At 47.1% G+C, this 14,280-nt stretch overlaps 5 protein-coding genes across 5 annotated transcripts; 3 read left to right on the top strand and 2 right to left on the bottom strand.

Moving 5' to 3' along the window:
• Window positions 1-652: 652 nt before the first annotated feature.
• On the top strand, window positions 653-2,938 carry BP5553_09208 (uncharacterized protein; the record flags this gene model as incomplete). Its single annotated transcript, XM_032017831.1, has 2 exons — window positions 653-1,094; window positions 1,143-2,938. The coding sequence occupies 2 exons, from the start codon at window positions 653-655 to the stop codon at window positions 2,936-2,938; spliced, it is 2,238 nt and encodes a 745-aa protein (XP_031865738.1).
• Window positions 2,939-6,017: 3,079 nt separating this feature from the next.
• BP5553_09207 (uncharacterized protein) lies at window positions 6,018-6,707 on the bottom strand (the record flags this gene model as incomplete). The annotated part of the gene is made up of 1 exon (XM_032017830.1): window positions 6,018-6,707. One exon carries the CDS (start codon window positions 6,705-6,707, stop codon window positions 6,018-6,020), a length of 690 nt encoding a protein of 229 aa, XP_031865737.1.
• A 4,641-nt stretch (window positions 6,708-11,348) lies between these two features.
• On the top strand, window positions 11,349-11,693 carry BP5553_09206 (uncharacterized protein; the record flags this gene model as incomplete). Its single annotated transcript, XM_032017829.1, has 1 exon — window positions 11,349-11,693. One exon carries the CDS (start codon window positions 11,349-11,351, stop codon window positions 11,691-11,693), a length of 345 nt encoding a protein of 114 aa, XP_031865736.1.
• A 267-nt stretch (window positions 11,694-11,960) lies between these two features.
• Window positions 11,961-12,309, top strand: BP5553_09205 (uncharacterized protein; the record flags this gene model as incomplete). Its single annotated transcript, XM_032017828.1, has 2 exons — window positions 11,961-12,147; window positions 12,197-12,309. 2 exons carry the CDS (start codon window positions 11,961-11,963, stop codon window positions 12,307-12,309), a joined length of 300 nt encoding a protein of 99 aa, XP_031865735.1.
• Window positions 12,310-12,332: 23 nt separating this feature from the next.
• Window positions 12,333-14,078, bottom strand: BP5553_09204 (Uncharacterized protein; the record flags this gene model as incomplete). The annotated part of the gene is made up of 1 exon (XM_032017827.1): window positions 12,333-14,078. One exon carries the CDS (start codon window positions 14,076-14,078, stop codon window positions 12,333-12,335), a length of 1,746 nt encoding a protein of 581 aa, XP_031865734.1.
• Between the last annotated feature and the right edge of the window lie 202 nt (window positions 14,079-14,280).

Below are 14,280 nucleotides of genomic sequence, written 5' to 3'. Positions count from 1 at the left end.
AATCTGTTTTAGTCTCCGGGCGTGAGCAGTTAGTGCTTAACCTGAGTCTAGGGGATATATGCCGGAACTGAAGGCGGGCATACTAAGGAGAGTCTGAGCGGAGCATGAGCAGGATAACATAGAACCTATTTTGGCCATCCCTACTCAACACCACCGTTCGTCAAGCACCAGCGCAATCTATGAATGGGCATGAGAGAGCCAGATTTGCTCCCTCGCCAACGCTGAAGCCTATTAATCGCCAGTGTAATCGATATGCTACTATAGAAGGATGCGCCGTCTAATCGCCTATAGTAAACCTCCCCCTTATACCCCTGTCGGAACACCAAAATTTTGAGATTTTTTCAAAGTGGTTAGAGAATTCTGAAAACTACTAGGGATGGCTTAAATGGGGTCGTAGGCCACGAATCTCAACTTATTTTCTTTGCTTTGTGGTTCGTTTGCAGTCAAATAGGTTTTTGGGCGTTGGGCCATGTAGGCGTTAAGATGGTGAAACCCTTCCAATGAGGTGCGCCAGGTTCGATGACACCACCGCATGCTACGATTTTGAGTCGCATTACGAGTACCGATGTTCTTTGACAATAACTCATAGAGATTCTTCAACCATCACCCTGATCTCTCTCGTATCGCAGGGCACAATCAAATAAGCTTAGAGATGTTTAAGAAGCTGAAACGGCTCGCACCGAGGAAACCTGCCTCGACGAATGGAATCCAGACACAGGGTGAACTCTGTCCCCCACCTTCAGACCCCGCCCTGGGTGAGATACCTGAAATTAGAGTACAGGTTGAGGAATTATCGAATTTCTATGACCCTGTCACACCACGGCCATGCATGACTTGTGGCCCTCTGACGACGTGCACTGAACAACCTGTGCCGATAGAGGCTCTATTCAGGTCTTTCGATAATGGTTGCTCCATTTGTTCTCTCTTTTGGAAAGTGTACATACAAGCAGGGAATTTAGGCCCCGTTCACTATGTATCGACATGGTCTGGTAACAAAGGTGCCTTCGGTGTCTATCTTATCAAGAAACGTGTTGAAGATGGGAATGAAGTAGCCGGAGAAACAGTTGCGGTCGTGGTTCTCGCTGCAGACGGAGGTAAATGACCTGGTTAGCTCCGTTTTCACGCCTACTAATTGGTATCAGAAAGGTCCCCTTCACCATTCCCTTGGTTACCAAACGTTATCAAATCCCCGTTCAATCGAAGTCAATTACGAGATATCCAGATGCTCTCCGCTTGGATTAATGATTGTCAGGCAAATCATCCTTCTTGTCAGCAGAGTATGCATCCAAAACTTCCAACAAGGATTATTGACGTCGGGAGTGGCACGGCCCAGCCTTTCCTCAAGATCACCCATGGTGAGGTTGGACGATATATTGCTCTTAGCCATCGCTGGGGCGCTTTGGACTCTCAGCTCAAGATGTTGATCACGAAACGAGAAAATATCGAGGACTTTTGTCGAATGATTCCTTTTGAATCATTTCCGTTGACGTTTAGGCATGCTATAGAAGTGTCTCGCTCGCTGGGGATTCAATATCTCTGGATCGACTCTCTGTGTATTGTTCAGGATGACCTGCAGGACTGGGAGATTGAGGCCGCCAGAATGGGTGACATCTACGAGAACGCATACGCGACACTTTTTGCTGAAAGAGCCAACCACTGCGATGATGGGCTTTTCCAGACAGTAGAAGACAAAAGCATTGCGACAGATTGGGTCCGAGAGATTGAAAGTCGAAACCCGCAGACCAATGACCAATACTGGATTTTAGCGTCATTTCGGCATTCTTACTATCCCAACTCCCTCTCCCCGGAAGAAGCATTCTGTTTGGTTGACAAACCGATCTCGCAGCTCCAGAGTCGAGGATGGATCATGCAAGAGGAAATTCTTTCCCGCCGCAAAATCTGTTTCTCAAGGACTGAACTGCATTGGCAGTGTAGGTCAATGTCCCGATGCGAATGTGGCCTAAAATCTTTGGCAGACGAACGATTCACGAATGACCTAACCAGGAATTTACTATTAACGCAACGCGGGGACGGCAGCGTCACCAGAGGCTTATCAGCCAGTGGTAGTAACGCCGGTAGAACCACAGATCTGAATAAGTCGTGGAAGAAGTTGATCGGAATTTATAGTCGCCGCACGTTTACTTACGAACGGGATAGACTCTCGGCACTTGCTGGAGCCGCGTCAAAGCTCGGCCGCTCATCACAAAACTACTTGGCGGGAATTTGGCGCGAAGATGCTGGCGACCAACTTCTGTGGCGTGGCTGGAATCGGAACGGGGCTCCTTGTGGTAGGCACGAAGCTTACTACGCACCAACTTGGTCGTGGGCCTCACTTCGAGGAGGGATTTCCTTTTGCTCCCTTTCCGGTAGCACCATTTCCCACTCCGGTGAAAACAGTCCAGCTCCAACTCAAATATGGAGAATCATGGATGGTTCATGCCAACCCTCCGGTGAGAATCCTATGGGCCCAGTATCAATGGGCATGCTCCGGATCCAGAGCAAAATCGCGCCGGTGTTTGTAGACGAATGTGAAGGACCAGCTTCGGACCTGAAGGACAATTACGGCATATTTGAGCGGCGTGGCATCTACGAGCAGAACCGAAACGGTAAGACTTACCACCTTGTGTTACGGTCCTATATCGGGGCAGGGAAAAGTACCGGAGGGGCATCGCATGATACGATCATTTCCCTCGACACCAAAGATGACTGGAAAATGTTCACTGGAAAAAAGGCGCAGCAGTGCTATTATCTCATTGCTCAAGTAGGAACCATTACAGGAGCTACAATGTCGGACGAAACGTCTCGGACTATGGGCTTGCTGATTCGTGAGTCTGCTATACATCAGGGATACTGGGAACGGGTATGCCTGGTCTCGCCCAAGGGATGGTGGCGCGATTGGCGCCATCTTGCTGAGGACAGAGAAATTATCTTGGCGTAGTATCTTGCGTCCCATCCAAAATTAAGACTGGAAAAAGTTTGGAACTGTAAGGCTTTGTGCGAGCTGTCACATAATATACAGTATATCTCGTTATACTCGAATACAGCTACTATCTCTTCTATACGCTTAATATAGCGCCTAAAGTTATCTTTCCCTAGCTTTTCTATTAGTTAAGTCTAGTAGAGCTTGATAATTTATAGATCATATTGAAATAAAAGGGTTAAAAAGTACATATAAATATTATAACTCTAAAGCATAATCTTATAAACTAATATACTCCTATTTATAAGACTATAAGCGAACTATGCTTCGAGGTTCCAAAATCGGCCCCCTTCCATAAATAGTTCCTCCTACGCGCGGAACACGATCTAGGAGTACGTGTTCGCCATTTTTTGTTAGAGGGAGAGAGGTGAAAAGGCTCCTACACCCTGAGCTTGGGGCTAGTGAATATTGGCAGTGTAAATACGATAAAACATTCCCTAAAATTCGTCCTATTAGTCTCAGTAAAGGCTATAGCAAGAAAAGGAGGGGAGAGCAGTGCATTAACATCACGGATATCAAGGGCGGGTCTATTTGGGATAAGGATACAGAGAGAGGTTGTAGAGGAAGGAATTCGCGAGGGGGGGAGTTTATTAGGTGATACTTAAAGGGATTATCACGGTGGAGAAGGAATCTTGGCGGGCCTGAGGATCTGTCGGAGTGGTGACTTGCTGGTTTCGTTTGCCATCGTCGATGGACTATGTATATAAGTCAATTGATACCGAACAAAACACCACAGGAACTTGGGGTTTGTACCTCTATTTTCTGGGGGTTTTCGTTTTATACTAATAGGATTATCGATTTCTTTTAATTCCGCCTTCGCCTGTAATAAGCTAACCCATAATACTTAAACACGATTCTCCGAGGTGTAGTCTTACAAACCAACGTGGTCGCAGCTGTAGGGCTGAAAGCGTACCCTGCTTCCGGGATCAAAATCGGCCCCCTTCACACAGAATATAGAAAGTCTGCAAGATAGAAGGATTAAAAACAGAGGAATAAATGCTCGCCCTTCTGATGGGAGAGCCAAAGAAGGCTTCTACACTCTGCGCGGGGGCCTGTTTCACTTGTATCTGGTGTTTAGCCTCTACTTAGCACCTTCTTATGTGTTGGGTAAGCTAGAGCTCCCGGGTTTGTTTACGGCGAACATGGATGCGTGTCCTTTTTAAGCTCTAGATTTTTTTTCCCTCTGTAACGTTTGAACCCAGGAGGGAGTACATAAAATGAACTCAGATGGGCAAATTGTAATAGATTAATAATTCGTAGTCTTTCTACGATTCTAAAGCAATCTCCTAGAGAGAAACCAACTCTAGACAGGCTATCTATTTATATATATTCAGATATCTTTTGCGGAGAACCAATTTTACGTGAATTAAGTTTGTCTAAGTACCCAGCCGAAAATAGAATTAAACACATATATAAACACTAAAAAGAATTAACTCTATTGTCTAACCTTTAATTTTACTTGAAATATATTCTCTACAACTGGGAAAGGCCATTACTATACTTCTTCCGGCTGAATTACTAACTTCTGTTCGCAAAATATCGAGAACGACAGTAAGATTTATATATCTACAGCGAAGTATCTAGAGAATTTTAGGAACGCTTTAACACTCTCTTTTGCACTGTATAACCCAGAAGTAATTAACTATATATCTCTCAGTTGCACTATAGATATATATCGTGGTAAAATATTGAGCTGTACTCCAATATTAATACTGGCCGTCTATACTGCCAGAGCCTGCCCTATTCCTCAAGCTTTATTAATACGCGGCTAAACTCTATCAAATAATAGAGTCACCAAGCCACCCAGATTTATTACTAAAGTCGCCTTGACGAGCCTCTTGTTCTCCTTAGGAGTTATATTCCCACCTAGTTTAATGAACTTCGCGTTGGTTTTGGCCAATAGGGCCGGACTAGGATTACCTTTGACAATTACGAGCTGCTAAATATAGCCAAGAAGAGCTACTTGAGCTCCTTTATATGTTGTCCTTTGGCTGGCTAGGTCGTTTTCGAGTTTATTAACCCTCCTTGATAGCCTGTTCTGCACTTTAGCCACTCGCGCGTTGGCGGTGCTTGTGAAATACCGATGAGTTGGGTTATTGCAGTAAGGAATGTGTGGACGAACTTTCAAGTGTGAGACCGAATAGTATCATTAAGTTGGAAGAGTAGGGCTTTTGGATGTATAGAGTTGCCAGCTTTTGTGTCCAGCGTATGACTTACGAAGTTATAGGATATCAAGGCTGCGAAATGGGAAGGGAGTGAGATATGGCACGCTCCAAGTGGCAAGAAAAGACTAGAAGTAGAGAGTCAAATATTAAAAGTTGCAAACAGATCTGCACTAGATATGAGATGAGGGTGTGTTAAACCATCACAGTGGGCCACTTAGAGACTTGGTTTTCGGTGAGCAGAAGCCAGCGGCCCAGTTTAGGCCCAATAGGGTTGGACTGGTGAGGGTTCACGTTACGCTGATTGTGTAGTTGGGTATTAACACGTGCTTTGTGACTTTGCAGCATTCGGAACTAGGTTAATAGTATACATCATTTTGAGCGCTCCACCTGTACGCCGCGGCAAAATGGCGAAAGCCTCGCAATCTGCCTTATTTTAGGCAGGAAAATAGAAAAGATAAAGACATTATAGCACTAACCGGAGGAACTAATACGATGGCCACCAATGACCTGTCAACTGCTGCACGAGCAATGTTGATGTCCAATAGTGCAGAGAAAGGACCGGCCATTTCCCAGTACTATACTGGTCACTACTGCAGCAGCCTAAAAGCTAATAGGAAGAACAACCGAGGCAAGCCAACTGTGTCGGAAACACGCTCTGCGGGTACTAGCTAGCCAAACTCCAAAAGATATATAACCTATAATCACCCGTCCTTTCCCGCAGGTTGCCTCGATTTCCCACCTAGATCGCCGATCAAATTCCGCCTCCTATAGCTAATAATACATCCCGCCGCCCTCGCAATAAAACTCCAACACTGTCGGTGTTCTTCTAGTAGCGGACCTGCGATTCAGAAACCAACGCCGATCTCCGTGCGTTACTTCTCCAGTTCCAATTCGCTGAATGCATGATCGCCCCTATTGGCACTGCCCACAAAGATCTCCGTCGTCTTGACTCTCAGTCGTTGATCGCCCATGACTGCATCATCCATCGATCTGCTGTTTGCAGGAGAACCCATAGTGTTGGTAGCAAAATTAAGTGGAAACGAGTTGCGGTTGTCACTCGGACTTCTAACAGCGAGCTCCTTGTTCTTGACGACATCAACCAAGCGATTCAGCACAGAGAATTCGAGCTTCAGCTTGATACTGTATATGGCAGGTTTGTATGTTACCTGGATCTTAAAATTCCCTGAGTATTCAGTGCCGAGGAGTGTGGCGTCGAAGATCAGAACGATGATATTGATCAAGATGAGATGGGAAAGAAGCCTACGAAGTGGATTATGTTTGCGCCCTCCAATTGGACCTAGTAATCGTACGGTTTCGTAGATATAAAAGGCTGAGATAATAACTTCTTCGACGAAGAACCCCCCAACCTGTATCTTGTCGAATATCGAGAAAACGTCGACGACTGAGGCGTGTGCGTTTGGTCGGTGTGCGAGGAACGCCAGGATGTTGTCGGGAATTCCAAGAACAATGGCGTTGAATATGATCATATAGAGAACCCAGCGAATCCAGCGAATCCTGCCCTCGCTCCCAGCTACAATGTGGAGACGGGAGTACAAGACCATGGACTGTCCCGACACCATAGTGACCCAACCGGAGGAAATGATGATAAGAGGCGCCCATCAAACGGAGGTGAGCTCAAAGAAGCTGACAATGAATCCGATTGTGTGCGGCACAATACCCCAAGTCGCCACGATGAAACTCCAGAAGTAGAGACCCTGTCGTCATTTGAAGGTTGTAAAGATAATGGCGTTGAGTTCGATGACGTTATGAAGTGCTATGGTCGAGAATGCCACCATGGTCATCAAGACTGGCAGGCTAGCGTTAACCGCACCAGTCATGCCATGATTCTGTGCTTGGGACATGGCGGAAGGCTGGGTCCAGAGACTGGTGAAGTCCAGGGCATCGAATGAATGCACACAAGATGTTCGGAGTTTGTCATAACACCAGATGCCACAAGCATGAATCCAACTATTGAGAAAACCAGTGAGTAAACGCCGACTTCAGGAAACCCGAGGGAGTCGGGTGATAAGTATAGCTGTCCGGGGAGACCTGACTCCGGTTCGATGCCGTTATTGATGCCATTACCGGTGGTGGCTTGTGGGAAACACGGTACGGGATCGATGCCCAGCGGGACGGGGTGGGATGGGCTACTCATGCGGAGAGGGGTAACCCAGCCGGGATAACAGCCGTCCCCCCTCATCCCAGGTAACGCGTAACGAACCTGGAAGCATGGCTACAGGGCATTTTGCACCTAAACAAAATCATAAAGTTCTTGAAAACAAAAACGTACATTAGAAAATGCCCTGTAGAGCACAGACCCGTGCTTCCAGGTTCGTAAGAAGGGAGTTTGGGTCGCGTGGTACCCGGGAACATTCCGAGCCGTTCGAAGCTGCGGCCCAGCTCGCCACGGAGACCTGGAGATTAATACTGATACGATCCTCTGGATGGCAATGCAGATCGGTCGCCATGGGAATCTCTATCAGAACTTTGATGTCTTTATGGGTAGCCCGCCAAGCTCAGCCCTCATAGCCCGCAACGTAGTAGCGGGCTACATGGAGTTTAAAGATGCTGGCCCCCTTGCCATCTACGATACGCTTTCCCGGTACAACGGTATAGAAGCCACAGATCCTCGGGACCGATGTTTCGCACTCGCTGGTATATCACGCATCGACGCTAGCTTTGTAAACTATGAAAAGTTGTTTCGAGACATTTCCTGCCTCGTTGGCAAAATGTCCCTGCTCGGTTGTCCTGGGTATTGAGACAGGGAAGGGGGCGATGAGGTGCTCATACTCACAAATAAATCTAAGAATCACAGGTTCTTCATTGAGTGGTTGGCCTTTCACGCGAATCCACAGAGCTACGAGCTCGGCTTACCATCGTGGATTCCCGGTTTTACATCGCCACACAGCCCAGGCCTTATTATGTCCAGGTTTTACAACGCCCTACTCATGCGTCGGGCCAGTGAGATCCCATTGCCGAAAGTGCGGCTGAGGAAAAGCTCCCTTTTCGAGTGGGACGAGTCTTTGCTGCCATGTCAGTAGACTATACCTGTACCTGATGTAAGCAAAGTTTCCAGCTCATACAAGGCGAAACCTAGTAGCTAAAGCAAAAGCAACATACAGGAATAGATATAATGGGTGCAGTGTTCGATCGTGACAGAACACTAGCTAGCAATAGACCACAGCTCCCTCGCCCAGCACAAGGTCATGTTAGTACCACCGATTACGTAGAAGCATCGGATTATGCCGCCCAGTACGAATCAGAGATGATTTGCTGGCTTTCAGAGATCAGAACTTTAACAGACCCGACCTTGCAGGCCCCTAGCAGCATCATGCCTAAATCCTTTGATGGATCCTTCAATGCCTTCTGGCAAACCCTCGTATATAACCGTGAACCATAGTTCAACCGCCAGTCACCCAACCAAAAGCCGGCGGCCTCGCTCGGTGTCCGCTTCGGTTACTGGTACGTATCGAAGAAGCTGATGATAAAGGGGCTATGGCGGCACAATATCATGCAGTATGTTTTGTTTTGCCAAATCTTAACGTCGTTGCCGGAACCGTTTGAGACGGCTGAAGGTAGGGTCCGTGACGCACGACGCTTCTATGTTTCCAAGCATGGTAGGTTCAGATGGGGTGCCGCTTAAGACTCATATCAACGACCGGGTTTGCGTCTTCCGGGGCATGAGAATACCAGTCGTCATGAGGCCACGGGGCGATAGGTGGGAGTTCATAAGGGCTTGTTATGTCCATGGATTAATGGATGGCGAGATCTGGGATCTGGACGGCCTTCAATGGGGGTTTATATCGTTGGTGTAAAGCATATTGGTTTGATCCACTTCGCATTATACAATGCTGTATCAACGAATAAATTGCATAAGGAATGTCTATAATATAACTGCACCAATAACTTTGCAGTCGAGCCATAGTCACTTGTATATCAGCCATCGTTATGGAATCTTTAACGAGCTCATCCCATGCCCTGCAGCAGAAGACATGGTTGTAATAGTCGGGCCAAAGGCTTCGCTCGAAGTGGCAATTAGATCGCAAATACATAGTATATAATACTAATAGTAGTACTACCGCCTAGCTATAAGTATAGCAAAAGAATGCTACAACTCATAGATAACGATCCCATATCCATCCTACGACGGCTCTTAGCTTGCAGCCCCATATGGGTTGTCCACTATTATACAGGTTTTTTTGTATGGCGAAGCTGCAGAGCCACGGTTTTAAATCAATGACGAACTAACTATTGGGGTACCACAGTCAAGGAAGGGTGCTACAATGACCACAGTGTAAGAAGATATGGGGTTATAACGAACACGGACATCACTGCCGGCACAACAGGCTGCAGGGAGTAGCCTTGAAATGCGCAGTAGAATTGTATTTACCCTAACGATTGCAGGCAAATACAACCTAGTAAGGTTTCTTATCGAGCTTAATAAAGAAATATCAAGTGCCTTTTGCTCACTATAGCAGGAGACATCGGGCCTTCTTCTGAGGGGTAGGCGTCAAAGTGGCGATGATTGCCTAAACGCGAAGATTGTCTTTGTAAGCACATGCACCTAGCAGGACGAGAAAATGAGAGCGGAGCATGAAGGCGATGTTATTTGGGTTGCTCTACCTGTTTAAAAATCTCATTTATATTGACTTGCGTCAAAGCAGAGCACTCCATGTACTTGACAGCTCCTAGCTTCTTAGCGACTCTGATGCCGTGGATCCTCCGTTTAGCTAGCTTCGCTTGAACGCATTGATCATATCTTAGGTCAGTCTTAGTTCCAACCATCAGCCAAGGGACTCCTGGACAGTAGTGTTGGATTTCATCGAAGCAACAATTCTGTGCATTTTCAAAGGACCCTGGCCGGATGACGGAGAAGCAGACAAGAAGAATATCGGTTTCAGGATATGACAGTGGACGGAGACGGTCATGCTCCTCTTCTTTGTAGGTATCCCACAAGCTGAGGTTGTATGACTCATCGCCGACCCTGAATAAATATAGAGCCACGTTAGAGGCTTATCCGACGAAGGCCTTGAGCCTTGGAAGACGAATCTTCAATTGTCCTGTTTCGAGGGCCACATAGCTCACCTAACTGTCCGTGAATAATTGTCGAACACGCGTGGGAGATATTCAGACGGGAATGAGTTGGTGGTATGAGGTCAACAGAGATGTCTTTCCAACTCCATTATCTCCAACCACTACACATCTGCCATGATATCAGAACAGTCAACAAATAGATCAGGAGTAGTCGAGGTATTCCCAATAGATTCTGCCGGGACATGTGTGCTAGGTTATTTAGAGATGCACAAACTCACTTGACGCTAGTCCCAACCATCTCGTATTGCTGCAGAGAACGGTGTGCAGATTTGCAACAAAGCACAACTTAATGCTGATTATTTCTTAGGCATCCAAATTAGGTTTGTGTTGGTCAGCACAACTAAGCCTCTTATGGTTTTGATGTGTAGACGTATTGCTCACAAATAGCGAAGTAACGTCTGTCCCTGCGTAGCGAGACGCACCCTGTCACGAGACGAATCTATGGTTTTGGAATCATAAAAATTTTCTTAGCAAGTCTACGAAGTTGTTACTAATATCTCACTTTCTTTAACTATTTTCCCCTAAGGAGACTACTTAGTAATAGAGAAAAGACTGTGGTTGATTATACTGTCGATCGTTTCAATCACGCTACCGATTGCCGCTTTGGCTGTTCCCCCCTGTTTAATCGCGACTATTAGAGTCTATTCACAATTCGGAGTACTTGGGGAAAGGTCCTATAACGATAGGATATAGCTCCAAATTTTGAAGATACTTGAAAGTGAAAGTAATAAAGTCCGGGAGTTACTCCGGTGTGAGCAGAGGGGCATAAACGCCATCATATTTTAGCTTCAGGTTTAGTGCTTATTAATGTGCATTAGCCTGGTTACAATATACTGTATAAATCCGGGCTCGCTATATTTTACTCGGCCACTATTCTTTGGTCTGGTCATGTGTGTGGCGTAGAATGGTCACGCGTGTGGCGTAAGAGCAGGTTTTTCGAACTTTCCATGAGCAGGTGCGTGGCAGCACGCTGATGCCTGGGCCTAGGAGAGCGCTCTCTCGTCTCCTTCCACATCGCTATCACAACTGTAATATGGACAGAGCCAGTCAAGTATTGGCGCAAAGCGTGCCTCCTGGCGTGCCTAAATCATACCGTGCTCTTGCAGATCATGGCAATGTCCCACACTCTACACTCCACCATTGTGCTCACTGATAGGATTGACACGAAATGGACTAGATTATTCAGCGAAGGCTACGTGGTCGCATCGAAACGATGGACAAAGCGAGCATACGAGGCGCTCGATGATCCAGAAGTGGACGGGGTACTCGACACTACAATTGTTATGAGCAACCAAATGAAGCAGCATGGCCAATTTCCCACGTTGGACAAGATTGATAAGGTCTTTGCTTGCAATGTCGGGGACTATATCGATTTGCCCAAGATTGTGGTGGTCGGAGATCAATATAGTGGGAAGAGCTCTGTTTTTGGTCGGCCTTACCGACTTACCCTTTGAGCAAAACAGTGGGTTGTGTATACTGTAAGATTCGAGACACAGATCACCTTCCGGCGATCAGCAGCACGACGAATCACGGTATCGACCGTCCTTGCGAAGGACTTAGGCATAGAGCATGCGGAGCAAGTCTGTAGATGGGCCAGAGAGATGGAGACCTTGTATCAGAAGTTCTTCACGGATATTATGCGCGGGGTATAGGCAACCCGAGATCATTTTCCCCCGAGCTGTACTGAGATGTACAGGTACACGTGGCTATGGGAATATCCGATGACCCTCCAGCAGTCGAAAGCGTTCTCCGATGACGTTTTGTGCCTCGAGGTATATGGGATAGAGCAAGAGTGCCTTAGCGTTATTGATGTCCCAGGAATATTCAAGAGAACGGCACAGGGTGTTGCGAGTAAAGCGGACATGCAGATGGCCAAGTCAATGATGCAGGGTATATCGAAATTCCGAGGTCTGTTTTACTTGCTGTAATTCCTGTAAATGTCGATATCGCTATGCAGGAACGGAGATAGCAGAAGAAGTCGACCCGCATAGACAGAGGACGCTAGGCGTTCTCACCAAGCCTGAACTCGTGGATAAAGGTGCAGAGATGGCCGAGGGTAGATTTGATTGAAGGCCGGAGGCAGCAGCTGGCAGTTATATAATGACAATAATACCTTCTTCTCGATCAACATACCACTCGCTAGACGCCTGATTATTAGAATCTTCGAAGAACGTGGAATGCTGCACCTCGAAAACACCCCATCTTTGATAGTGGCCCCTAGACTGTCCCCTAGCTTGCAACAAAACAAGGCCTCTAAATTCGCAAGAATATCCCATAGCCCAAGTTGCGTTTACATATGACACAAGAGGTAGACACAAAAGTCCCAATTCTATATTTGCGACATTCCCGTCTTGGTGCGCTCTCTCATCTGGTATGCAACCGGCAACTGGAATAGTACGATTTATGCCCCGTTTCTCCAAAGAGAATCTCTCTAAGTCTCTATTGAACACAGCACAGAGATTAGGAAAGAGATTTCCTTGTAATCGAAGATACCCCCCCTTAACCCCGCCCCATTCACTGTTCCCCATTATTGTCTGAACATTGACGTCGACGACCTTGACCCTATTTGACATGACTCTACCAATGATATAGTCCACAGGGCACTCCATAGAAGCCCATGACCATGACGGGGATCGGTATGTCAAAGAGCGACGCCTAGGGTGCTTGCATGTACTAGCCTCCCAGAGGAGGTCATCGAGCAAAGTAGGCCTCCATAGGCCGGCGAGGTACTGTCCGCGTACTTGCTGCGCGAAGACGATGGCAAGCCCGCTAATAGCGACTAGCTTATCCTGCTCAAAGGATATATTCTGTCTTGAATACAGCATAACCAAGTTGTGCCAGGCAAGACTAAGCTGTACTGTAAGGTTCTTGCCTAATCGGCTATCTTCCCGGCCGATTAGAGCCTGCGTCTTCAGTTTGCTATCCAGGCTAGGCAGCTTGAAGGTTATCGGCGGCTTATCAAAATACTCAACAGGATAGCCTGAAGGGAACTCGTCACAGGCACGCTTACGCCTACACTCCCAGAAGAGTTGCGTCTTGGTGAAAGCAAGCGTGCGGGGTGATAACATACGCTCTTGCACTACCCAGGCGCGCGTGTTAAGCTTGGCAGTTTCGAATTCGGCATTCCAGAGATTTTCATCATACAATTGATACCGTAATATCGATGCCCTATCCCGGATTGCTACCGAGAACTGGCAGGGGCCTAAGTAGGATGAAGGTCGATTTTGGAACAATCCACCCGTGCAGTTGTTGGATGCAGCGGCCGCAATGTTTAGCATGCTTCCACCATAAACATATGTCATTAGAGACGACTCGATATCCCAATCCTTCTTCGAGTCTTGAATGATACATAAGGAGTCTATCCAAAGATACTTGATTCCCAACCTCCGAACTGTATGAACAGCGTCCTGGAAAGACCTGGGAAGGTCTCCTAAAGAGATCCCATGTACAAGCGTATGCAGGTTGCTCTGTAGCAGCCTGAGAGGCTGTATATCACCCCAGCAGTGACTTAGTGCGGCATATCGCACAGGTGTTTGCCAGCCCTCGGTGTGTTCGAGTTTTATCACGTCAGCGAAAGGATACCTCGATCTAACGTCGAGCAGCCGGTGCGGGGTCCATTCTCTTGGACTGTTGATTTGGTTGCAGTTGTCATGCTCCGAGATGCATTCGCGCAACCACTTCGCTGCCCTCGTGAGGCTAGATTTTGAGCCCGTGTTCTGATCATCACTCGCGGCTTCTGCTGCAGGCCCATCTATCACACGCGATATCCGGAATTGGACCTGTGATTTCAAGATAGAGACATCTAAGAATATTCTTTCCCAATCTTCCGATGAATGCATGTTCGAATTCCCGTACGGCTGCGGGAACATGTGGAATGTGGCCCGCTGGTCGTTTGCCTTAGCAAGTGAGAGTAGATCTGGCTGGAGTAACCTGAACCTATTTACTATAGCTTGAGTCGGCACCCGGTGTCAGTGGCATCCAAAATTTTGGTGATGGATCTCTCGTCATTCTGGCTGTCTGTGAAGTTGTCGTGGTAGCACT

This window comes from Venustampulla echinocandica (assembly GCF_003357145.1).
Source record: "Venustampulla echinocandica strain BP 5553 chromosome Unknown scaffold_10, whole genome shotgun sequence".
NCBI classification, from domain to species: domain Eukaryota; kingdom Fungi; phylum Ascomycota; class Leotiomycetes; order Helotiales; family Pleuroascaceae; genus Venustampulla; species Venustampulla echinocandica.
Note: the sequence above shows the minus strand (reverse complement) of the source record. Positions and strands in the feature narration are given on the sequence as shown.